The sequence below is a fragment of the Hypanus sabinus genome, chromosome 20 (genome assembly GCF_030144855.1).
Source record: "Hypanus sabinus isolate sHypSab1 chromosome 20, sHypSab1.hap1, whole genome shotgun sequence".
Taxonomy (NCBI): domain Eukaryota; kingdom Metazoa; phylum Chordata; class Chondrichthyes; order Myliobatiformes; family Dasyatidae; genus Hypanus; species Hypanus sabinus.
Genome location: NC_082725.1, coordinates 20,931,697 through 20,958,904, shown reverse-complemented (window position 1 = coordinate 20,958,904; position 27,208 = coordinate 20,931,697). Strand labels below are relative to the sequence as shown.

Below are 27,208 nucleotides of genomic sequence, written 5' to 3'. Positions count from 1 at the left end.
GCTCATGGCTTTGCAGAACCCATACTCTACCTTTAACAATCAAGCATGATTCAGTGAGAAGTGCAGAAAGCCATACCAGGAACAGCACCAGGCCTGCCTAAAATGAAGCTTGCAGCTGCCACACATGTTTGCTAAACAGAATATGGAGTATATCACACATCAATGGGTCGGAGCAAAAGCTCTGCAGTCCTGCAACATCTTGTTGTGAATGGTAATGGAAAACTGAACTGCTAAGGTAAGGGCGGGATTTCAGCAACAAGTTCAAGTTTGTTGTCATCTGACTGTACATATATACAACCAAATTAAACAACATTTCTTTGGACCACAGTGCACCTAAAATACATATGCCCTTGTGCCCAAAGACTGATGGGTATGCAGCGATGCTCAAACTGATGTGCTGAATAAGTGGATGGTCCATCTTGTCTTCCTTTAAAGACCACTACCACCAGAGGTGTCGGTCTTTAACCAGTTCAGTTTTCTCAGTGTGACATAATGGCTGAGGGTTATAGGTACAATTGTGGCTATGAGACCTGACAACTGGCTACAGTAATGAATGGCCATGCTTGTAGCTAGACCGTTCTAATGCAGTTATGCAACTTGATATGGTGGAAAACTGCCCAGATACGTTCAGGAAAAGCAGGTCATATCCAATATAGCTATTTACTGCCCATATCAACTCTCAACTATCAGCAAAATTGCAGAAGTGTGGTTAGCAATGTCAGTTCTAGGGACATAGATGGTGATCTTCCTTGACCTCAAGGCAGCATTTGATTATGTATTGCGTCAAGGAGTCTTGGTAATTGAGTGGTATCAAGCGTAAAACACGCCACAACGTTTATAGATACAATTATCACAATATTCAAAGAATTTGCAACACCACAATAAATGAAGCAATGCAAGCCTGCATGCAACATTCAAATATGACGTAGTAGCAAGTGACATTCCTGCAGTACAATAGACAAGCAAAGACCATCTCCAGTGAGTATCCATCCATTTATCCTTGATGAATCAGCTCATACTGATAGAAATTACCCATTTTCAACATCCTTTGGGTCATTATTAGATTTTCCTCGGTTATTTCAACATCACTTTCCAAATTCCAAGGACAAGAGCTTTTAGTACATAGCATATTTGCCATCTGAATCTCCTGTTCCAAGTCACTGCCTATTTGACTTGAACTATATTCCTATCCTTTCACCATTTGCTCTAAATTATGACTCATTTTTTAAAAGCATTAAGAATTCCATTACTAAGTAGTTATCTCAATACCATCTTCTCAAAGCCTATTGGGAATGGCCACTAAATACTGAAAGAAGTAGTAGTCAAGAAGTGTCTAATAAATGTCCTTCGGATTGAGTGGGTTGGGTCAATACAGACTGTAATTTGTACTATAAAAAGAATCTAGCTTGTGGGAATGTTGATAACTGCATTAATGCACTCAGCATGGCTTTGTACATGGGAGATTGTATGATGAGGGTAGGGTGGTAGACATTGTCTAGGTAGGCTTTAGCAAGGTCTTTCCTGTATAGTAGACTTTTCCACAAAATTAGATCATGCAGATGGATCTATGAACATGCGAGGTTTAGAAGGATATGAGCCAACTTAGTCTAACACAGGTCGCAACTTGATTGGCGTGGCAAGTTGGGCCCAATGACCTGTTTCCATACCGTATGACTCCATTGAATGTTCAATGGAAGATGATCTGGGATAAAAGTTGCTGTAGTAAATGTGTGCAAGTGTTAGTGGATCAGGATAATATGGCCTCTGAAATATTAGAAATGTACACAGTAATATTGACTGTCTCATGGTCTTCAGGCTTGAGTAAACTAGATCAATATGTTTTAATAAATGACTTGTGTGGGTGAATTTAGAAAATACAGGGGTTAATAGAGATTAATGAGTACTTGTACTCTACATGTCTGGTATGAAGTAGGAAAATGTATGGTAATACATGTATCTTGGTGCAAATGCCAAAATAATGCAGGAGATGTGGACTTCGTTATGTTCAGAATTATACACTCAGTGGCCACTTTATTAGGCGTAGGGGGTACTTATTAGGTGGTAACTGAGTGTATGTTCATGGTCTTCTGCTGTTGTAGCCCATCCACCAAGATTCGACGTGTTGTGCGTTCAGAGATGTATTTCTGTTGAACGCTTGTAATGATTATGTGAGTTACTGTCTCTTTGCTGTCACTTGAACCATTCTCCACTGACTTCTCTCCCTAACAAGGCGTTTTCACCCACAGAACTGCTGCTCACTGGATATTTTTCGTTTCCAGTGAGTAGCAATATTCTCTATAAACTTTAGATATTGTTGTGCGTGAAAATCCCAGCAGATCAGCAATTCTGAACCTGGAGGATTGATGGCCTGCTACTCTTTGACCTGTTTGACATGGGTGACCCCACCAAGAGCTAAAGCACAAGGTCTTGACCGCAGCCAAAATAGCTGTCTGGGTCATTGAGGCATTTAAGCTTCCAACCCTAAGACAAGGTTGTGATCCTCTTGGAGGATGCTAGCTTGAAGGAGGGTTAAAATGTTGTAATTTATACTTGATATCATGAGTAAGCTGACGTAATTCGGATCTATAGCATATTTGCTGGTAAGTTAAAGCTGTTAATGAAATATGTTCCAAAGTGTATCAATAACCTTTGGCAAATCATATGACAGTAATACATCTGCAGACAAATTTTAATCAACGTAGTAATTAATACATATACTTATCTGCTATAATTTTTTAACTGGAGTTAATATATACAGCAATTTGCCTTGGCTTGTGTGAGGAAAATGGGTTAATATGTTTTGCTGATATGAGTTTATTAGGATTATGAACAGTAATATGTCTGCCATGGTAGTAAGTAGTGCAATTGCTACTGCAGTGAGTAAACTTGCATTGCTATTTGTCATCAGATGAATGTACATATAATTTGGGTGTAGAGTTAGCTACTTAGCCCCTTGAACTAACTCCACAATTTAACAAGAATATGGCTGATCTGATTTACCTCTACTCTGTATTGTTGTCTGTCTGTGATTACCTTTCACATAATTGCTCATCAAGAATCTATCTACATCTGCTTCAAAATACTAAATGCTTTTTGAAAATCTAACTATTATATATCTCACCATCTCTTTTTATTCAGTATACATTTTTTTCAAAAATTTCCTTAGTTAATTGTTCAAACCTGAATTCCCTTTCTATAAACTATGTTGATCTGATCTGTTTATTTGATAGTTTTACCTCAGTGCCTCATTATTACATTGTTAATAATAGCTTCTTAATATGTCATAGAAAAATTTTACTAACTGGCATGTAGTTTCCTGCTTTTTGTCTCTCTGATTTGAATAAAAGTGAAATTATTGCTATTTTCCGAACTAATGGAATTTTCCCAGAATTTTGGGAAATTAAAACTAACGTAACAGCCATGTCACTACACACTTCTGTTTGACTTCAGTACATGTGCCAATAATAAACCAAATACAGATGATTACCAGATTTGTTTTGTGCGGTACAGTGTGTGAAATAGGCAACTACTCATAATACAGGTGTAATTCTAAGTATTTAAATCCAGTTTTGTCTGTGAAGCTTCATAGATATACGTAACTTTAAGCTGGTTATAATAATAATTTTAATAGTTTTTATAAGATTTCTATCTATTCACTCTATCTTCCATCAATAAGAGAAAGTATAAAAATATGTTTGATACAGGTAAATATAGGTAACTTGGTTATGTAAGAAGTTTAAGTAAAATGTACATGAGATGTGGTAAATTGTAAGCAAAAAACAAGGAATCTACCAGCAGAATCCAGTGGGTCAAACATCCATGGAGGGAAATGGACAGTTTATGATTTCCGTTGAAACCATATGGACTTCCAGAAATGTCAACAGTCCCTGCACAATTGCTGCCTGACCTGCTGAATTCTCCCAGAATTTGCTCCTGATTCCAGCAAATGCACTTTCTTGTCTCTATAGTAAATTATAAATCTGCTTTAACAATTGTGTAGATTTGATAATGTAGATGAAACTATAAAAATGATTTCATGCAACTGAACCCTGCAGATCTTAACTATGTGATGCTATGTGCATGAATCCGAGAAGAAATTTGGCTAATAAGGTAAATGTAGCAGCAAGTACTTGTTCAAGTGCAACAATGATTACACAAGTGGCAGCAGACCCAACCAGTTCCCCTTCTCTGTTTGGTGGAACTGGTTCTTACTCTCTGCAATTTCTCTTTTGGCTCCTCCCACTTTCTCCAAACCCAGGGTGTAGCCATGCGCACTCAGACACCTTTTTGTTGACTATGTGGAACAGTCCATATCTTGTGCTGACACTGCTAATGCTCCCCAGTTTTTTCTCCACTACATTGAGGACTGCAATGGTGCTGCTTTGTGCATCCACGCTGTTCATAAATTTCAGCAACTTCCTCCCTGCCGGTAAATTTACTGAGCCCATGTCTCACCATTCTCTCTTCTTTCTTGATCTCTCTATCTCCAGAGAAAATTGGAAACAGACTATCCACAGACATATTTTACAATCAAAGAAACATAGAAAACCTACAGCACAATACAGACCCTTCAGCCCACGAAGCTGTGCTGAACATTTCCTTACCTGTGAAATTACCTAGAGTTACCCATAGCCCTCTATTTTTCTGAGCTTCATGAACCTGTCCAGGAGTTAAAAGATCCTATTGTATCTGCCTACACCACCGTCACCAGCAGCCCATTCCACACACTCACCACTCTCTGCGTTTATTAAAAAAAAACAACAACTTACCCATGATATCTCCTCTGTACCTACTTCCAAGCACCTCAAAACTGTGCCCTCTTGTGCTAGCCATTTCAGCCCTCGGAAAAAGCCTCTGACTATCCACATGATAAATGCCTCTCATCATCTTGTACACCTCTATCAGGTCACGTCTTATCCTCCGCCACTCCAAGGAGAAAAGGCCGAGTTCACTCAACCTATTTTCATAAGGCATGCTCCCCAATCCAGGCAACAGCCTTGTAAATCTCCACTGCACCCTTTCTATGGTTTCCACATCATTCTAATAGTGAGGTGACGAGAACTGAATACAGTACTGAAAGTGCTGACCAGGGTCCTATATAGCTGCAACATTACCTCTTGGCTCCTAAATTCAATCCCACGATTGATGAAGGCCAATGCACTGTATGCTTTCTTAACCATAGAGTCAACCTGTGCAGCAGCTTTGAGGTCCTATGGACTCAGACCCCAAGATCCATTTGATCTTCGACACTGCGAAGAGTTTTACCATTAATGCTATATTCTGCTATTATATTTGACATAGGAAAATGAACCGCCTCACAATTATCTGGGTTGAACTCCATCTGCCACTTCTGAGCCAATTTTTGGATCGTATCAAAGTCCCACTGTAACCTCTGACAGCCCTCCAGACTATCCACAACACCTTCAAACTGTGGTATATCTTGTCTGGTCCTGGTGACTTATCCAACTTGATGCTTTCCAAAAGCTCCAGCACATCCTCTTTCTTAATGTCTATATGCTCAATCTTTTCAATCTGCTGCAAGTCATCCCTATTATTGCCAAGATCCTTTTCTGTAATGAATATTGAAGCAAAGTACTCATTAAGGACCTCTGCTCTCTCCTCTGGTTCCATGCACACTTTTTCAGTGTCACACTTGATTGGTCCTATTCTCTCACATCTTATCTTCTTTCTCTTCGCATACTTGTAGAATGCCTTGGCGTTTTCCTTAATCCTGTATGCCAAGGCCTTCTCATGGCCCCTTCTGGCTCTTCTAATTTCATTCTTAATCTCCTTCTGCTAGCCTTATAATCTTATAGATCTCTATCATTACCTAGTTTCTTGAACCTTTCATAAGCTTTTCTTTTCTTCTTGACTAGATTTACAACAGCCTTTGTGCACCATGGTTCCTGTACCCTACCATCCTTTACCTGTCTCATTGGAACGTACTTATGCAGAACTCCATGCAAATATCCCCTGAACATTTGCCATATTTCTTCCGTACGTTTCCCTGTGAACATCCTTTCCCAATTTATGCTTCCAAGTTTCTGCCTGATAGCTTCATATTTCCCCTTACTCCATTTAAACGTTTTTCTAACTTGTCTGTTCCTATCCCTCTCCAATGCTGTGGTAAAGGAGATAGAATTGTGATCACTACCTCCAAAATGCTCTCCCACTGAGAGACCTGACACCTGACCAGGTTCACTTCCCAATACCAGATCAAGTACAGCCTCTCCTCTTGTAGGCTTATCCACATATTTTGTCATGAACCCTTCCTGAACATGCTTAACAAACTCCACTCCATCTAAACCCCTTGCTCTAGCAACATGCCAATCGATATTTGGGAAATTAAAATCTCCCACTGCGACAGCCCTGTTATTATTATACCTTTCCAGAACCTGTCTCCCTAGTTTCTCCTCGGTGTCCCTGTTACTATTGGGTGTTCTATAAAAAAAACACCCAGTAGCATTATTGACCTCTTCCTGTTCCTAACTTCCCCACAGAGACTCAGTAGACAATCCCTCCATGTCTTTCTCCTTTTCTGCAGCTGTGATATTATCTCTGATCAACAGTATCAACCCCCCACCTCTATTACCTTCCTCTCTGTCCATTCTGAAGCATCTGAAGCCTGGCACTCGAAGTAACATTCCTGCCCCTGAGCCACCCAAGTCTCTGTAATGACCACAACATCATAGCTCCAAGTACTGATCCACTCTCTAAGCTCATCCGCTTTGTTCAAAATACTCCTTGCATTAAAATAGACACATCTCAAACCATTGGTATGAGCGTGTCCCTTCTCTATCACCTGCCTTTCCTCCCTCTCGCACTGTCTCCAAGCTTTCTCTATTTGTGAGCCAACCTCCTCTTCCTCTGTCTTTTCAGTTTGGTTCCCACCCCCCAGCGATGCTAGTTTAAACTCTCCCCAATAGCCTTTGCAAATCTCCCTGAAAGGATATTGGTCCCCCTGGAATTCAAGTGCAACTGACTTTCACAGTTATCTTGACCATGCCTCTTGCCACCCTGTCACTTGTTAAAATGCTGATGCCTTTTCTCAGTTCCTCCATCTTGACTGCATTTGTTCTCAGGATGAGGCTTTCTTTTCTAGAACATATAAGATGTTCTCTTTTTCAGAGAACAGTGTTTCCCATCCACCATCATTGATCTCCATTTTCTGCATTCTGCCCTCACCCCATTCTCATACTGTCATAATGGGGATAATGTTCTCTTTGTCCTTGTCTACCATCTCATAAACTCTATATCCATCACACTATACTCCGCAACTTCCACCTTCTCAAATGGGATCTTAACACTAAGCATGACTTCCCTGTGCCTCCCCTCCCCCCCTTTCAGTAGCGATCACTCTGTTGCGTGACTCTTTTGTTCACTCGTCCCTCTGTGAGTGTGACATGGGCTGCACCTGCACCTACAACCCTTTCCTCATCACCATTCAGAGCTGCAAACAGTTCTAGGTGAGGCGACATTTCACCTGCTAGACTCTTTGTATCATCTGTTGTATCTAATCTACCCGGTGCTGCTTCCTCTACATTAGTGCTACCCAGTGCAGGTTGGGAGACTAAGTTGTTGAGCACCTTCCCACTGTCAGGCATAAAAGGCAGGATGACCTATTAGCTACCCATTTCAATTCAACTTCCCTATTTGCAATATGACATTTGCTTCTACTGCCATGATGAGGCCAAACTCAGTTTGGAGGATCAACACCTCTTATTTCATCTGGGTAACTCTAACCTGATGACATTAACATTGATATTTCTTACTTCTGGTAATTTCTCCCCCTTTTCTCCTCCTCCTTTCCATTCCCCATTCTATTTGTCCTCTTACTCCTTCTCTTTTCACCTGCTCATCAGCTCCCCCAGGTTTCCCTCTTCATTACCTTGGTCCACTGTCCTTTCCTATTGGATTCTTTCTTCATTACTTTACCTCTTCCATCTTCTTTCTTCATTCCCCCTTCTCCCATGAATCGGCCTTCCCCCACACCTGGTTTCACTTATCACCTTCCAACTTGTATTCCTTCTCCTTTCCCTTACACCTTCTTATTCTACTTCCTTTCCAGTCCTGATGAAAGGTCTCAGCCCCTCCATAGATGCTGCCTAACTTGCAGAGTTACTCCAGCATCTTGTGTGTGTTGGTCAAGATTTGCAGTGTCTGCAGAATCTCTTGTGCTTATAAGACATAGGAGTAGAATTAGGCCATTCAGCCAATTGAGTCTACTCTGCCATTTCATCATGGTTGATTTATTATCCTTCTGAACTCCATTGTTCTACCTTTTCCTTGTAGCTTTTGACGCCTTTATTCATCAAGAACCTATCAGTCTCTGTCTTAAATGTACCTAATGACTTGCCTCCACAGCCATCTGTGGCAATACGTTCTTGCTTCAGAAATTCCTCCGTGTCTCAATTCTAAAGGGACATTCTTATTTGACAGTATTATGATTTGCTGGACGCTTTTTAATTTGTGTTTTATAGTACAATATTTACTTATTTGGTATAGCATAGTTACTTATATGTTGAAGTTTGAAATAAAACAATGTTCTAGAGAGGTTTTTTTGTTATCCATTTTTATCACACTTTGAAATATTCTGATATTTAAATTGTATTTAAGCACAGTGACTTATCTCTGGATGCTGCTATCTTTTAACTGAATTCACAAAATTTAATCAGCAATATGATCAGCCTGAATTGTGATTTCTTTGTAGAATCTGAGCATTGAGTATAGCTGAAAACTTTACACCTGATTAGGGAATATTTACTGTTTTTTGGTTCACTTGGGAAATCTGATCTGCTAATAGTCTAAAATGCATCTGTATCATGAGTGGTAAATGGTAACAGTCCATCGTAATCTCCTTGGCTGATGGATTGCAGCTCCCTCATTAAATGATGAGAAGCATTTCAGTATTGATTATTTTGAAAAGCAGAAGGGTGATGTGGACAATTTATTATTACCCTTGCACTAGCAGGAACTAGTGTCAATTGTTATAATAACCTCATTTGAAGTGAATTGGACCACATCTGTTGCATTAACCAAATAAACTTTATGGTGTTGTAAATATACCTTCTATTAACACAGGTGGTGATGCTACCTGAGAGGGCAGTGAAGGTTAGCAAGTTGTACATGATCTGTTTTATAGCAGATGAAAGTAGAAGATCTGTGCAGTGGTTGTGGTCTTGCAGAAACATGACTTCAGGACAACATCCCATGCACCATCAATCTTCAGGCCATGCCACTTGGACTTGTGCTAATACTTTTGTGACTGTGATGCTATCGTAACTATATGTACTGTGTTTTGCATCTTGGCCCTGGAGAAATGCTGTTTCAAAGTTCAAAGTATATTTACTATCAAGCTAAGTATAAATTATACAATCTTGAGATATGCCTGCTTTCAGACAGCCACAAAAGAAGAAACATGAAAGAACCCAATTAAAAAATAAAAGCCAACACTTGATGCATAGAGAGGGGAAGAAACAAATAATGCAAACAAAAAAAGCAAGCAAAAGCATTCAGAATGGAAGTGAGTCTATAGACATGAAGTCTGGAGCAGACAGAACAGGCCAGAGCCTCAGTCTCATTTCATTAAGGGGACCTTACTTTGTGGATCCAGACTTGGCTTGCTCACAGAAGGCAAAGAGAGGTTGTAGATGGGTCATATTCTGCATGGAGGTCGGTCACCAGTGGTATGCCTCAGGGATCTGTTCTGGGACCCCTTCTCTTTGTGATGTTTATAAATGACCTGGATGAGGAAGTGGAGGGATGGGTTCGTAAATTTGCCGATGACAAAGGTTGGGGGTGCTGTGGATTGTCTGGAGGGCTGTCAGAGGTTACAACTGGACATTGATAGGATGCAAAACCGGGCTGAGAAGTGGCAGATGGAGTTCAACCCAGATAAGTGTGAGGTGGTTCATTTTGGTATGTCAAATATGATGGCAGAATATAGTATTAATGGTAAGTCTCCTGGTGGTGTGGAGGATCAGACGGATATTGGGGTCTGAGTTCATAGGACACTCAAAGCTGCTGCGCAGGTTGACTCTGGTTAAGAAGGCATACAGTGCATTGTGCATTGGCCTTCTTCAACCGTGGGATTGAGTTTAAGAGCCGAGAGGTAAGTTACAGCTATATAGGACCCTGGTCAAACCTCACTTGGAGTACTGTACTCAGTTCTACAGATGTGGAAACCATAGAAAGGGTGCAGAGGAGATTTACAAGGATGTTGCCTGGATTGGGGAGCATCCCTTATGAGAATAGGTTGAGTGAACTCGGTCTTTTCTCCTTGGAGTGGCAGAGGATGAGAGGTGACCTGATAGAGGTGTATAAAATAATGAGAGGCATTGATCGTGTGGATATTGAGAGGCTTTTTTCCCAGGGCTGAAATGGCTAACACGAGATAGCACACTTTTAAGGTGCTTGCAAGTAGGTACAGAGGAGATGTCGGGTAAATTTTTTACGCAGAGTGGTGAGTGTGTGGAATGGGCTGCCGGCGACGGTGGTGGAGGTGGATACATTAGGGTCTTTTAAGAGTGTCTTGTATAGGTCCATGGAGCTTAGAAAAATAGAGGGCTATGGGTAACCAGAGGTAATTTCTGAAGTAAGTACATGTTCGGCACAACATTGTGGGCTGAAGGGCCTGTATTGTGCTGCAGGTTTTCTATGTTTCTATTGCATAGTAAGGCAACTTGTCACGAAGCTCGCAGACACAAAGCTCAGAGCGGGATATAGCCTCATCCTCAGCACTGAGGAGAGTGGAGTAAACGTCATGGAGCAGCAAGACCAGGCATCCAGTCCTGACACCCTGCCTGTCTATCTTGCCTGGCATTTAAATTGTGCAAACTCTGGGTGGTCCAGCATACTAGAACCTGGGCTCTGCTGCATCAATATGCTTTAGGCCTGGACCCCGCCACCACTTCTGGCTTGTACTCACCTTTCCAAATCAGCCTGGAGTTTAGATTGATTTAGGTGGACGGACTCCAGAATTCCTCCACTCTAACTTTTCTGTGCCCGGCTCGCCCAGACTCCATTTCCATCTTGAACGTGCCTCGACCTCGCTCTGACCACTTCTCCTCGACTATGCCTCAACCTCACTTAGACTGTGCATTGCACCCACATGCATTGACACTAGTGTTAGCCTTGTCTTCGTTTGTTTCTTCATAGTTTGCAGTGATCGGTTACCATGATGTTCCACAGAAAAGGTGTTGTCAATAAAGTTTTTAGTTGTATTTCTTACTTTATGAACCGCTAGAAAGCTGTCATCCATCTTCAGTAGCGCCATCTTTTAGCAGTATAGATGTATATGGCTGTATGTCAATTAAACTTGAACATGTGTTTGGTAAGTGCTGGAACATTGAAGCAGTTGCTGGAAATAGGATCTTTTTGTTTGCATTTTGGTTAACCTCTTTTTAAAATCTTGAATGCTCAGTATATTTGAATGCATGGCTTATTTGTTCAATAATGTTTCTGTTTTTGAGAACTTGCAAGTAAAGAAACTTTAGGATTGATAGGAATGGATATTCTACTATTCTACATTAGCTCTTTAAGAAAGAATGGAGAGTTTTATATCCTTTTTATGGAACCTCATGTTTGAAAACTTCTCAGAACATTTCACATAAGTTACTTTGTGAAAATACTGCTTTGTGACCAAAAATTGGACAGAAGCCAAACTTGTGCAATGAATGATCTGTTGTTCTGTTTTTAGTGGTTTTGAATAAGCAAGGAATTTGCACATAAAGGTGTGTATTATTTTGTTATTGGTTGTCTAACCAAATAGATATTTAAGTCTCTGGAATCTTAACTTGTGCTGGTTTAGACCATGAGGCACTGTGTTGAAAGATGTTCTTATCCAAAATCTTTTTCATTCTGCATTAAAATGGGATAACTTAAAATATGTTTGTAATATCCCCAGTTTTTTTTTGTTATCATCAGAGTAGATGAATATGTTGCAAAACTACCTCTATATTAAAGAAAACACTACCTATGTAAAATTTGAGTTTATTTGATGCATTTCTAGTCTACAGATGAAGTCAAAATGAGTGAGTGAATGAGTTTTGATTTGGGAAAAGGAGCAATTTAATGAAGCTATTTGGCCATCTACAAAAGATTTTTATTAAATTTTCCAAGTTATCTGACATTTTGTTGGCAGGTAACTTCAAAAGGTAAATGGGGAAAATGGGAATTCAAGTAATTTGCAAGCTGCAGTATTAAGTTGGTACACTTCCAGATCGTCCTTAATAGCTGTTTAGTTTCTCAGATTTCTTAGTGTTGTTGTTTTTGTTACTTACTGAAGTATGAGGACTTGTTGCAGATAAATAGTGTTACTTAAGATGTGTCATGTATCACAGTAAGACATCAAAATTGGTGGTTTTGAGGGATATGAACTCTATGTAGGCAAATGTGACTAGTTTAGGAAAGCATCTTGGTAGACATGGACAAACTGGGCCTGTTTCTGTGCGGTATGACTTTATGTTGAAAAGATGAATTGGGAAAGTACCATTAAATGCAATTAATTTGATTTTTGAAAATGCAGGCCATGCACTTGAATATAATCACAAAGGACAATCTAGCTTTACCTAGTTAACAGCAGGTCTGACCTTATTAACTCAAATCCATGCCATTTGAATTTCACTACAGCAGAATCCAATAAGCTGCTTCAGTCTGCGATTCATATCAGCTGGAACTGGAGGATCCCCTAAATGAAGCAGCGAGATTTGATGACAGAAATTTTCCACCTTATTAGACGGGTAGATTTCAGGATGGATCTTCCTCATGGCATTTAAATTGCTGTCAAAGAGGAGGTATAGTTTTAGATTTCTCAGTATCATTATTTAAATATTTATTGTAGATATTTTCAGTGATTTTTACTGAGTCGTAATTTTTATAGAACTTTTGTACTACGTACCAATTGAGGACCTCCTTTGGTCAAGGTCCACCATGGATGTTGCATCCTAGCTGTCTGCGTTGTCGGTGCAGTGACGTCAGTCGATATGCAAGCCAGGGTTATGTGAAGTTGTTGCCCATGTAGTAGGCTCTCCTCTATGAGGCAAATTAATCCAAAAGAGCGCAGAAACCGCTACAGTTTTGGTACCTGCAGTATTGCAGGAGTTACCCGTTGGCAGTGAACTTGAAGTGAAGCTTTAGAGACTCCAGCTCTGGATTTTTCCTGTGGGTTTACTTCCGAAGCCTTCCCCATGAGTGGCCACAGCACAAAGCAATGAGATTTTTGATCAGAGTTTTCTTCTCGCAGATCTGCCACCAACCACGACTGATGAACCCCATCTGCCCAGAGCGAATGGCTTTAAGGCACCAATAACCTGGCTTTGCCCTTATCCTGCCAGCAGAAACAATTTTGCCAGGCTTGGTAGCTAAGCGACATAAGAAGGCCAAGAGCTGGACTTGATTGTCAGAAGGTATTTGAGACGCACATCATTGGGAGCATTTAATACGTAGGGGAGCTTATCCTTGTTAACCTCCGCACCCCCTCCCCCTTCTGGCTATGAGTCTGACAACCTAAAGAACCGCAAACCAATTAACTGGTAATTAAAAGAAGTGTAGCTAGTCTACAAAAATCCTTTTTTAAATTGTCACATAAGTTAAATATTTATTTGTAATCTTATTGCGGGTTATGCCATGGAAATTATAACTCTTATCACTCTGTGTCTCTCTACAAAGTGTGGTTTACAATTACGATTTGTCCTCAGTGCCATAATTTCAATTCTGTGTAATTGAAATTGAGCAAAATATTTTATAGAAATACCTCTATAAAATAGCTATCTCTTGGTTAGTGAGCATAGTTGTTTATGTCCCATGTTTCAGCTTAACCTTGGGGTGTTGTGGCTGCCGCGGCGCTTCTTTCATTTTGCTGTAGATGAAATCTTATATATAATCAGTTTAAAGATCAAACTGTTGATAGTCTTTTGCAATGTTCAAGACGTAGCACTGCAAGCATTTAAGTAAAAAGATGAAATAATTTATTATGCAACATTGTACAAAAAAGATGTCTCAATGTATTGCACTAGATCATTTTGTTTATTAAGCTCGCACTTCCTTGGAGAACTGTTGGTTTGCTGCAGTTCACATCTGGCCCTTCTGCTTTGCATTGTCCTTTAATTAGTTGCTAAGATGAGACTTCCTAAAACAGATTTACATGGGAATAATTTGTTTGTCAGTAAATTTGAATTTATTTTCTTTTAGATTTATTTCAACTGTTTTAAATGGCATTGATCAGCAGAATCTATTGCCCATTTCCTGTTCACAGCTCATTTATCACTGCTTTGCGAAAAGCTAATGTGGCCAAGGAAGTGGGGAGATGGTGTGAACCTGAAATACGGGCCTGGTTGAGGATAGTCCAGTTTATTAATTGGTTTTACTCTTGCTGCTGAAAGATTTCTTTGTTTTCATTCCTCTCAATTTCCTTTGAACAGAATTGCCTAAGCAGAGACTAGCAGCTAATTTAATCACTACATACTGCAGAAACATAATCCACAATTTGATGTGGTTTTCTTTTTTTTTGCTGATGCTGTATGTACCATAATGGTGCTTAAAAACAAAGAATTATTTTTCATTTGCTTCAACAACTGTTCCCTAAAAGGCCAGTGTCAAGTGCTGAGGGAATGTGGCACAAGAATTAGGAAGGAACAAGAGTACATTATGCAAACTTCTGAGCCTGCACTGCCATTTAATTAGGTTGGTTCATAGCTACATCAGTTGCTCTTTTCAGTCATATCCTTTTACTTTTTGATTTCCAGAAGGTTCAAAATTTGCCTTGGGCTGCCATACCTTTTGCAGGCAACTCCAGAGTTCCATAAACTTTGAGTACTGCATTTACTTTTTGCTCTACTGAATGTGACCCTGAGTTATAGGAAATTTATCCCCACATCTATCCCCACATTTACACCACACCACAATGAAATTTCTTATAACTCAGGGTCACTATAAACCAAAGTGTCTTCCATACAAAGAAATGAGCTTTAAAAGGAAATCCCACAGGCAAATCAGTCCTAGTTCTGATAGTGTATCAAAGCAGCAGGACCCTTCTCCAAGAAGGAGGAATAACCTGCTGTTTGGCCCATTTAAACATATGGTCAGGGTGTTGGGGTTGGTGACAAAGGATGAACCAGTGTTTGGCTCACTGCTGCGTGAGGTTTACTTGTCTCTGCACTGAACTGAGGCTGTGGCCTGTAACAGGAGGCTGGGCTCCTGGATTGGCTGTTGACTCACTTTTGTGAACTTCAGTTTTGAATGTTATTTGCTTACTTGTTTGCACAATTTGTTTTATTTCTGCATATTAGGTGTTCAGTCTTTTTTTTACTGGGTTCCATTGAGTTTCTTTGTTTTGTGGCTGCCTGTAAGGAGCTGAATCTCAAGGTTGTATATAGTCTACATAATATGATAATAAATGTATTTTGAACTTTGAAACCAGGGCAAGATCCCTCTTTATAGCTATAAAATGGAGTTTTCTCTAGTCTTTCCTAATTTCCTGTTTCTGTGGAATGAAAACTTGGAACATTTAAGTAACTGTCGCCCCAAGTTGAGTCTTGGGTCCACCAGATTTGAATCAGGGGTAATCCAGTTTTGTTGAAATTTGGTTAGTGCACAACCAAAGACTGCAAAGTGAATTGCAAAAAAAAATCAAAGGGGCAGCCAAGCTACTGTTAGTTCCCATTCAAGTTTTTAGGCTTTCTTGATGTCTTTTAAATTAAGTGTTTAATTAGTCGACGATTCGGGCCTCAGTAAAGACTCCTCAGCCTTTTTTCTGCAGTCCTGCCAAAGGGTTTCGGCCTGAAACGTCAACTATGCTTTTTTCCATAGATGTTGCCTGGCCTGCTGAGTTCCTCCATCATTTTGTGTGTGTTGCTCGGACCTCCAGCATCTGCAGATTTTCTCTTGTTTGTGCTTAATTTTATTAATTTTACTGTTGCCTTTTATGTGCAAGATGCAAATGAAAACATTTAGCCTTTTGTATCTGCAGTAGTTCTATAAAAACCTTAAAAACCTTAATTCTTCTGGTTCTACTCCTGTTTCATGCCCAGAGCCCATATGTTTAATGAGCATATTAAACTATTTCTAACAAAAGTCTCATAGCAAGAGTCATAAATTATGAACAGCTGTTTCTGTTTGTTTTACAGGACAGTATTTCTTCTATCCTGTTGTCTAACTTGTGTCAATTATTGTAATTTTGTGTTGCTGTAATATTTCAAAGTTCAAAGTAAATGTATTATTGGTATATGTCATACACATTCTTGAGATTCGGTGTTTTGAGATTTTAGGTTGTTAGTCAATGTTGGAACTATTTTAGTGTAATTATAAACTTTCTTTTTTCTTTCTAGGCACAGCTTCTTGCCTTATTTCCATGATTCTATGCCATTGTCTTAAACATTTATTTCCTATTTTTTAAAAAATATGCATTTGGGAAGATAATGCACATTCTTGCAGTCATCACTGTGTTTTCCTTGGATTTGGTTTTAGCTAATTTTGTTAGTGGGGGGGGGGGGTTCATTTTTCCCCTAACCACTTTTCATTCCATTCATTACTTTAAGTAGTGCAATTTTGATAATTTTATACTCTAAACCCTTTTTTCCCTTCTCAAGATGAGAGCAGCATTTATTTTTGTTCTTGAGTTAAGTGGCTTGTTTAGCCTTTTCACTGGTTACAAGATAGATGAGTAGATTTAGATTAAAATGTTTGGTGTAAATAATGACAAGCATTAAATAAATAAAATTCTCAGGAAATGTATATAAAATCAAACTAAAGAAAATAGATTCATCTGTGAATCAATAAGATTAGTAATCGATTGTGAAGTTTATGATATTGTCAAGAAGAATGTTAACAGTATATGGCTCTCATAACAAGGACAGGAGAGATTATTCAGGGGATTAAAGCAAAACAGGTGGAGAAGACCCTAGAATCAGAATTATGTTTATTATCACTGATATATGTTGCGAAATCTGTTTTGTGTCAGCAGTACAATGCAATATATAAAATAAACTAAATTATAATAAATATATATTAAAATTTTAGTAAGTGGTACAAGAGAGCAAAAATAGTTTTTATGGGTTCCTTGTCTGTGAGAAAATCTGATGGCAGAGGGGAAGAAGCTGTTCCCAAAATAGTGGGTGTGTGTGTGTGGGGGTGTATATATGTATCTTCACACTTCTGTACCTCCTCTCTGATGGTAGTGTTACGAATTCTTGTAACTGGATCACTTACCAGCAAAGATAGAGAGGTCCGTTGAAGTCTGATGGTACTATTTTTAAAAGTCTTTATTTATAAAGGGGCACAAAAATAAGATTAATACAGACATTCAGATAAAATATGTCGTCAATACTCAATCGAAAAATGCAGGTATAATAATAATCATCAATTAAGCAATAGCTCTATCGTTTGTCTAGGGCAGGGGTCAGCAACCTTTACCACTGAAAGAGCCACTTGGACCCGTTTCCCACAGAAAAGAAAACACTGGGAGCCGCAAAACCCGTTTGACATTTAAAATGAAATAACACTGCATACAACCTTTTGTTTTGCCTTTATGCTATGTATAAACAAACTATAATGTGTTGCATTTATGAAATTGATGAACTCCTGCAGAGAAAACGAAATTACATTTTGAACTCTGAAATAGGTTGGGTTGAAGGTTACTCAATGTCTATTTGAGTTCTTCTTGTATTTATGAAAAACGCCAAACTTAAATTTGCCGCCAGCAGCAAACCAAAAATAACGTCAGCCAGCTGTCAACCTGAAAAATAAAAGGACTATTTCACTGAACAATGAAAACATATGAATATACGTAAAATAAAAGGCAATTAAAATATTTATCATACTTGTTCAGGTTGACTCACACCTGACAATGCAGTCGTATTCAGTAGGGATGGATCGATGCTTAGGGGAGTGACCGGGAAGGATAATGTGTTTTTTTCCTCTCTGAACTCACAGAAGCGTTTCCCAAACGATGTTTGCATTGCGATGATTGCAGAATGTAAATACTCTGAATTTATCATGTTGTGAGCTTGTTTGAATTCTCTCAAATTGGGGAAGTGAGACAATGTGCCTTTCTGTAAATCTCTGGCAAGCACTGTCAACTTGCGCTCGAATGCCAAAACATCCTCCAACATGTGCAGAGCTGTACGTCCTTACCCCGTTGAAGAGCTGTGTTCAGCGTGTTCAGGTGCGCTGTCATGTCTACCATGAAGTGTAGCTTTTCCAGCCACTCTGGCTGTTCCAGCTCAGGAAAGTTGAGCCCTTTGCTGCCCAGGAAAGTTTTCACTTCTTCCAGACACGCGACAAAGCGTTTCAGCACCTCCCCTCTGGACAGCCAGCGATAAAAACACGTTGTAGCGGTGTGCTACACGCAGTCAGTAAACTGCAGTCAAAGATAGCTTTATTTGAACTAAACAGCCTTGCTTTTAAGCCTCCCTCAACCCGCCCCCCATGGGCGCGGATGCTGCAAAAGACACGTACTCACAAACCCCCGTAGGCTATCTCCCTTAGCCTGAACGCTGGCTAATTGTGAGCCGGTTCGGATGTGTCAGGAAATGGGTCGCCACAACGTCTTATTTAGATTGTACAAGATCACCATAATCTTCAAATTTAGATTTACATTTCAAAAACTAACAAACTAACATAAAATACATTTTAATTAAATACTGACCATGTAGCGGTGTGCTACACGCAGCGCTAAAATTACGACACGGAGTCGGTAACTGCAGTCGAAGGAAAAAACTTTATTCGAAATCTTCAGCCTCACTTTTAAGCCTCCCTCAACCTGCCCCCCCCCCCCCCATGGCGCAGAGGCTCCAAAGCTCTGTGCTCGCAAACCCCCGTAGGCTATCTAATTGTGAGCCGGTTTGGATGTGCCAGGAAAAGGGTCGCCACAACCAATTATTTCCCAAAGCAACAGGGAGCCGCAGCATAGACGTAAAAGAGTCACATGTGGCTCCGGAGCCGCGGGTTGCCGACCCCCGGTCTAGGGGATATTGTATTGCCCGATGGAAAGATAAAAGTCACTGTCCTTTCAAGCTGCAGCTTTTTGGATTTAAGAGAGAGATGGTTTTAAACTTGCCCGGGACTTTAATGAGGCCAATCGTTGTGTTGGGGGAGTTGGTTCCCTGTTGTTAGTTCCAAGTCGTTTTCCGTGGTACCAGCCACCAGCCCCCAGGCAAGGGAACCGACAGCACATGGCTTCCTTCAAATGGCTTCCCGCTATTACGGGATTGCTAGCGTTTCTTCTGGTGCGTCTGAAAGGGGTTGTTCCCCCAGACCCTCTTTTATACTTCCTCACGGGGTCTCAGATGTCAATCAGGTTGGGTTGATGCAATCCCTCTCTCAACCAGCCCACTTTGCCTGAGGGCTTGCATGTAGCCTAGTCCCCAATCCACAAACATCGTCTCCAGGAGACAATGGCCAGGTCTCTCTCATTTCCTGGGTCCTCTGAGCCAACCCAATAATGCTCTTGCGATTCTCACAAAGGAGGGGGCTCCCCCGCCCCTTCGGCCCCTCAGAGCTTTGGTGCATTCATAACAGTAGCAATGAGAAGAGGACATGTACTGGGTGGCCACCTTTTTCAGGCACCGTCTTTTGACGATGTATTTGATCATGGGGAGGCTAGTGTCCGTGATAGAGCTAGCTGAGTTTACAGCCCTCTGCAGCTTTTTCCAGTCCTGTGTGGTGGCCCTTCAATACCAGACGGCAATGAACCAGTTAGAATGCTCTCCATGGTACATCTGCAGAATACGGAATTCCTTGTTACACAGGCAGGGGGCTAGTGTGGTATTGTTTTGCATTCTAAGAAAGTTGTCATCTGCAAATAGGTCAATAAACCAGAAATGACAAAATGTAAAGTTTATTTATTTTATTCACATAAATCTTGTAGCAATGAATTTTTATTTTGTATTCCGGATCTTTGGTATTGACCTGTGAATTAAATGGGGGTGAATTTCTGTTAAATAAACTGCCTTAATGTAGTGGTTGTCTGTAAATTGAAGATATTCCCAAACTGGTGTTGGGTAGCTCCTGGATTTGGGCCTAGTAATGAAGAATGACTAATATTCTATTTCCAAATGGAATTGGTCTAAGGTTGGATCAGAGTGTGTAGGTCATGTTATTGCCATGCATCTGCTGCTTTTGTTCTTCATGGTTGCAGTAGCTTGAACAAGTAATTACAATGCTGTTTGTAGATGGTGTCTGAGCAGTTACTGAGCACTGATGGTGGAGGAAATTAATAGAGAGGTTGATGGGTTGCCAATCAAGAAGGTTTTGACTTGGGTTGTGTTACCTGCTTATCCTTGTAGTCTTTTTGGCCATATCGTTGCATTTGCAAATTAGTTCTTACCACTTTATGTAATTGAATATTCCCTAACATCCCAACGTTATTTACATCTCCAAAGTTAGGGTATTGAATCCATGGTAGTTACACGGTGTTCAGCTTGCTACATAAAGTGGTTGTCGCTGACTGCTTGCACCATCTTTGAAGAAACTTGTAATTTTGTTGTTCTTTCGTCATTTAGTATCATTGACAATTTGTCTATTATTCGCTTATGTACATAGTCTTAAATGGATATTCCTTGGTCTAATATGCCTTTGTAGCCACTATATCTCTGTAGCTGATTGGAATCAAGTTTCAGTTACCATGAGATCCTTCATGAGAACTCAAACAATAGTAATGATGTTGAATGTAAATATAGATGATTAAGCTGCATGTTATTTAGGTAATGCTTTGTGTAGGGTTGGACAGTTTTTATTTTCTAAGCATTTGTGAATAAACATGGAACATACAAGTAGATTTATATCATTTGGACTCTCCTGCCTGTGCTATTATTCAGTAAGTTTGTGGCTCATCTCTTGTATTGCTGTCACTTTCCTTCATTAACCCCATTCTCCAAATTTCCCTTGAGGTCCAAAACTTATACATTCTGTTTTGAATATACTCACCGAAAGAATCTCTCAGCTCTGTAAGAATTTTGTTATTTCAATGTTCCCTTCAGTTTTCTGCTCACTTTTGCAGGAACCAATCTGTTGAACCTTTGTAGCCACTCTCTATGCCTGTTTAAAACTGAAGCTTGTACTTCTGCAGCAGCTGGTTTCAAATTGAATTGCATCAGAGATTTGAGAATCCATGTTTAATCTGTTAAAGAATGTTTTAGTCTACAAAAGGTGGAAAATTAGCACAAATGATGATGCTGCTGTTGCCTCACAGTGTCAGGTTTGATCCAGATCGGTGCAGAGTTTGCACATACTGAATGTGATGGCATAGTTTTTCTTTGGGTAGTCTGGTTTCTTTCAACGTCTAGAATGTTTGCTGTTTGGTAAGTTAATTGCTATAAACCATCTTTGATGTAGGTGGGTGGGCATTGGGATGGAGTAGTGGACCAGTGAGAGAGAATAAGTTACTGGGAAATAAATGGGGAAAATAGAATTGTTCTGGGAATCCACATTGGATGATTGGCTTTGTCACCTACTATGTCATAAGAGAATACAAAATATTGGAAGTAGATCTCCTGTTCTGTTTATTTGGCAAAAGTAGAGAAAATCAATTCTCTAACATCAATTATAGTTTTTTTAGTGATATATTCAAGTTGATAAATAGATGCCCATAATTTTACATGGTTTCTTGTTTTTGGTTAGTGTTCACCAAGTTTACGATACAGAACAATCTCATGGATAACACAGCTTCAACACTGTCAGTTGTTGTTTATTATTTTATTCTGATTATTTAAAAGTAAGCATCACTTCATTGTCTGTAAAATGTTGAGCATGCATTAAGTTTGGCTGAGAAAATTTTGTTAGCATTTTTTACTTGTAATTTTATTTGTGCAAATGTTACATATCTGAGTGCATATATCTATGATTTAAGCCTTGTAGACTTCAACAAATTCCTGTACATTTTTGTTTTGCTTTTTGCAATGTTGATTCAAGTGTTAATTCACAAATTTCAAACCAAATAATGAATCTATTTAAAATATTTGAGTTTATGAAATAATTGACACAATGATGCAAAGAAAGAAGGACAGTGTCTCATAATATTAGTATCATGTTCCATAGTTTTATAAACTATTAATGGCTTTACCATCTTGCCTTTATTGTAGTGGCCAAAAAATTGTGACTTGTTTGCAGTTGGATAATAGCATTCAATTTATGTTGACCTGGGTCCACTTTGTAGTGCTGACAAATCAGTGCAAATCTGACCATGCTGTATTTTTCCCTGTAAGTGTATATTTAACTTTGGTATGTTATAGAATCTGGTTGGAATCTGCTTGGTAGCTACAGTATAGTAGTCATCTGAGTTCTACAACTTTCAAAACAGTCTGTATTAAACATTTTACTTTATTCTGTTAGTAATACTCAATATTAATTAGTTATACCAATGAATGAAATCTGAGCAACATAAATATCCTTCAGAATGGTTAAAGTTGTGGAGTGATTGTCTTCCACTTTTGTGGCCTATTTGTTATTTATAGTACTGTTTAAAGTCAGCTATTCTCATCCTATGAATGCCCACCTGATGTACAAGCCTGTATGTAGAGCATTAGGGAGACTGTATATAGAGCAAGAGTGAGACTGGTAGGCTGGGTCTTCGACTGTGTGCTGTGGTATTCGGTTTGTGGCTGCATTTCTGACTTGTGAACTGTTTAGGTTGCGAACAGTTCACAGGAATGGAACTGTGTCATAAGTTGGGGAGGACCTGTATATCCAGGTTCAGCTGTGTTTTAAAGCCTCAGATTTTTAGTGTAGCTTCATTAAGATTCTAAGTAATAGGATAACTACAAATCAACCCCTTTATTCTTTAAAAATCAATCTTACTTGAGAGTTTTCTAGTCCATTTCTAATCTTACTACTCTGTAGGTGTGTTGACTGTACTGGCCTCTTGGTGAAAAAGACTATTAGCAATCAAGTTTTCAAACTTTTGATTGTTAAACTGAATACTTCCTTTGGTCCATCAAATCCATGCCAGCTCTTGAGCACGCATTTCACACTAATCTAAGTTTATTCTCCACATGGAAGTATTGCAAGGGGTAAACATAAGAGAAGAATAACTTTTGGGGTTTAGCATTTTATTTGAAAGTGGATAAATCAGTTGGCAGATTGGTCCTGGAGCCAACACATTGTTGCAGTAATGAAGAAGGCATGTGAATGGCTTTACTTCATTAGGCGTTTGAGGAAATTCGCTTCATGAAGCTGACTGACCTGCTGAGCTCTTCCAGCATTTTGAGCGTATTACTCAAGATTTACAGCGTCTGCAGAATCTGTGTTTCTGCTTTGGTATGTCAGTGAAGACAGTGAAGATGTACAATGGAAAGCATTCTGATGGCTTGCATTACTGCCTGGAATGGAGGTTCCGATGTATAGGATCACAAGACGCTGCACAGAGTTTTAGACTCCATCATGGGTATAACCTTTACATACATTGACAACATCTTTAGAAGATGGTGTCTCAAGAAGGTGGCGTCTGTCACTGAGGACAGTTGTCATTCGAGAGTTGTCCTCTTTTTGTTACTACTATCAGGGAGGAGGAACAAAATCTGAAGGCCCACACTGAATGATTCAGCAAAAGCTTTATGCCATCTGCTGTTATATTTCTGAATGGTCCATGAATGCTACCTCAAAATTCCTTTATATCCTGCACTAAATATTTATAATTTATAGTAACTGTTTTTCTTGTACTGTGTGCTCAACAAAACAAATTTCATGTCATATAAAAGTGATAATAAACCTGATTCTGCCCGGACAAAATATATTCTATGTAGTTAAAGGAAGCAAGAGGGTAAGCAGTAGGGAGCCATCATTTGGCTATCAATTTCTTTTCTCCTTGCCATAAGAGTGTTGGTGGACCGAGGAATTTTTAATATTGTGCCGTTTAAAAAGGTTGGAAGTTAGACACTTTATTTAACTTTTGCAAATGCTTAGAATCAATCATTTATGAGGAGCAGTTTAAACGTTTTTAAAATGGCACAGGTTATTAAGGACAGTCAAATTTGAATGGATTTCATATCACCTGCATGGACTTTATCAAGGCTTTTGACAGACCAGTCAGAAAAGTAGGATCCACGTTAGGAGTTGCAATTTGGATCTGAAATACACTTGTGGCAGAAAGTAATGAGCAATGGCTGACGGGTGTTTTTTTAATATATGACAGAAGGCTTAAATGTGGGATGATATATTTTGGAGTACTTTTGTATAGTTGTAATAAGGTTACTTTTTAAATATATACTGTTGTCATTGCAGTCCAACATTCTGTTTATCTTTCTAATTATTTACCGAACCTGCAGTGTTTTTCTACCAAGGTGCACACAACATCCTAACTTGGCAATATTATTAACATTGTTTCATCACTGCAGAATCATCATCCTAAACCACCCCACCCAACGTATTATGGGAGTGCCTTCACCACGGTATTCCAGTTTTTTTTAACCACCACCTTCTGAAATTAAAGCTAGCCTTGCCAATATCTACATACTATGAATATTTTTAATAAAATGTACATCCAGTTGCTCTTTAGTGCTCCCACAAGCAATCTTTTATGTTGATATTTAAATGTTCCTAGTCACATTTTATTTGCTTATTTTTAGGATGTCAGGTTAATTTGGTTCAAGCTTCAAATTGAATGAAGACGTATTCTCCTGTTGGAGGTTAATAATTTCCTTCCAGTTGTATGATGTTTCTGCTGGTACCAGAGGAAGGTTAAAGAACTGGCCTGGCCACCCCCCCCCCCCTTTTCATAAAATGTTTTGAGTCCTTTTTGTAGCCACCTGAACAATCAAGTGGACTTGCTTTAACATTTGACCACTATGCCACTGTGTTCTGGATTATTGGATGTCCCTCCCTGAACCATAGAACTGTTGAGGCCAATAATCCCCATAGTGAGCAAAATTATTGTTGCACTGTGGAAGGTGTCATCCAATATTCTCAACCAAACCCAATCTGCTCTCGCAGATGAATATAAAATGTTGCATTGCATTATTTTCGTAAATAGGAGAAATGGCTCCATTGTTCTGGCCCAAACAAACCCTCTTTCAGCATTACTAAACAAGAGATGGCAATTAGTATCATATAGTTTGTCAGAGTTTGTTGTGTGTAAATTGACATTTGCATTTTTCACATTACATGAAGGCGTATAATGTGTTGGCCTTCATTATTCGGGGGATTGAATTCAAAAGCCGTGAGGTAATTTTGCAACTCTATAAAACTCTGCTTCGACTGCACTTGGATTATTGTGTTCAGTTCTGGTTACCTCATTATAGGAAGGATGTGGAAGCTTTAGAGAGGGTAAAGAGATTTACCAGAATGCTGCCTGGATTAGAGAGCTCGTCTTTGAGAATAGATTGTGCAAGCTGGGGCTTTTCACTTTAAAGCAAAGGAGAATGAGAGGTGACTTGATAGAGGTATATAGGATAAGAGGCATAGATTGGAGGACTAGTGACCATTTTCCAAGGGTGGAAATGGTTAATGTGAGGGTATAATTTTATGCTGATTGGAGGAAAGTATGAGGGATGTCAGAGTTAAGAATTTTTTTTACAGAATGATGGGTTTGTGAAATGCTCTGCCAGGGTAATGGTAGAGGTAGATACATTAAGGACATTTAAGAGACTCTTAGACAGACACTTGGATGAAAGATAAATGGAGGGCTGTGTGGGAGGGAAGCATTGCATTGATCTTGGAGTAGGTTAAAAGGTTGGCACAACATCATGGGCTGGAGAGCCAGTACCGTGCTGTGCTATTCTATGTTCTATATTACAGTGACTACATTTTAAAGGGTGGTCCACTGGCTATAAGTGGTTTTGAATGTTATTACACAGTTCTTTAGCAATTCATGCTGACCATTGAAACACCCTGTTATATGAATCTTGCAGTAATTACTTTTTCTTCAGCCTTCCCATCAATTGCTCCCCTAGATTTCCATCACTCTCCTACACCCCAGGAGCAATTTGTAGTTACTAATTAATCTCCCAATTTGCATTTCTTTGGGAGAAAATGAAAAGACTACACTGACAGCAGAGAGGTCAGGATTGAACCCAGGTCAGTAGAGCTGTGAAGCAGCAGCTTCACTCTGGATCACTATGCTGCATTTCCTTCATCTGACAATGGACCTTTTCCTTTCCATACTGCACTGAATATCTGTTTAGATCATGACACATTCAAACCTGCGTAATTTAATTTGGTTACCCTGAGCTGAGTACTGTGGATACTTTGCTCAATTTAAAGGTAAATAGTCACGCTTTAAAATTACAGAGGATCAGTATTGTTAATATTCATCATTTTCTAAAATAGCCTCAGGGTGCATAGAGTGCAGCTATGCTGATATTAGTTAATCCTCAGTGTAATATGGTCAAGCTTCACTATATTGTGTATACATGAACTATATTATATATTATTAAAGTAAGTACTCAACTTTTAAGTTACATTAAAGATTATTTCCATTTTTTAAAACTTTTTAAAAATATGTGATTCTTTAGATTCCGGGATCTGAGGAACTGTTCAACAGTGAAGATGAAATAATGATTCCAGTGTTGTCGTCAAAGAGGGCAAGTGAACTACCTGTGGATGAAGTTGCTAGTATTTTGCAGGTAAGGTGTGTTTGACCATGAAGTGAGGAAATAGAGTGGAAAGAATTCTGCTATATATTGATTGCTATAAATATAACATTCACAGATTCTTTTTATAATGCCATTTCCTCTTTTGGGTATTTTCCCTGGATTTTACCATTTTTAAAAATATAACGAAGAAGTTTGGAATCTTCATCCAATATACCTTTCATGCAGTACTTCTTTCTCTGCCACTTTGACATTGGGTTGTAATTCCGTTCTGCTTATAGAGATTCATTAGAATTTATTCAATGGCTTATTCAAGATGGCTTTATGTTGCAGATCTGAGTTGACAGCTTAGATTATTATGTGTGCAATACTGAACAGATCTCAGAACAGATAGATATTATAATAGAGAGAATAGAAGAAGGACTAGAAGATTGGAATCAAGTGGATATTCTCCTGTGTTTTATATCCAGGAAAATGCAAAATTGTTACAAAGATTTGAAAGAGTATGATCGTGGGACTGGGGTAATGGATTTTTGCATGTGTCAATGCACTAAAAGCTAGCCATGGCTGTTTAAATGCTTCAGTTGGCATTTATATAATCTCTGTCTTGTGGGGGGAGCAGCTAGCACAGGGACTGTGGTGGCTCAAGGTTCTTCTGGCTAACGAGCTGAGACGAATAATTGAGAAGG

At 39.2% G+C, this 27,208-nt stretch overlaps 1 protein-coding gene across 2 annotated transcripts in view; it reads left to right on the top strand.

Annotated features, from left to right (window-relative positions):
* Positions 1-27,208, top strand: part of atp2c1 (ATPase secretory pathway Ca2+ transporting 1) — a 93,998-nt gene that overhangs the window by 4,279 nt on the left and 62,511 nt on the right. For both annotated transcript variants that reach the window (XM_059945203.1, XM_059945202.1), the window contains exon 2: positions 26,442-26,552. In XM_059945203.1, coding sequence (XP_059801186.1) covers positions 26,484-26,552 — 69 coding nt within the window. In that variant the 5' untranslated portion in view covers positions 26,442-26,483. The remainder of the gene's footprint in view (positions 1-26,441; positions 26,553-27,208) is intronic.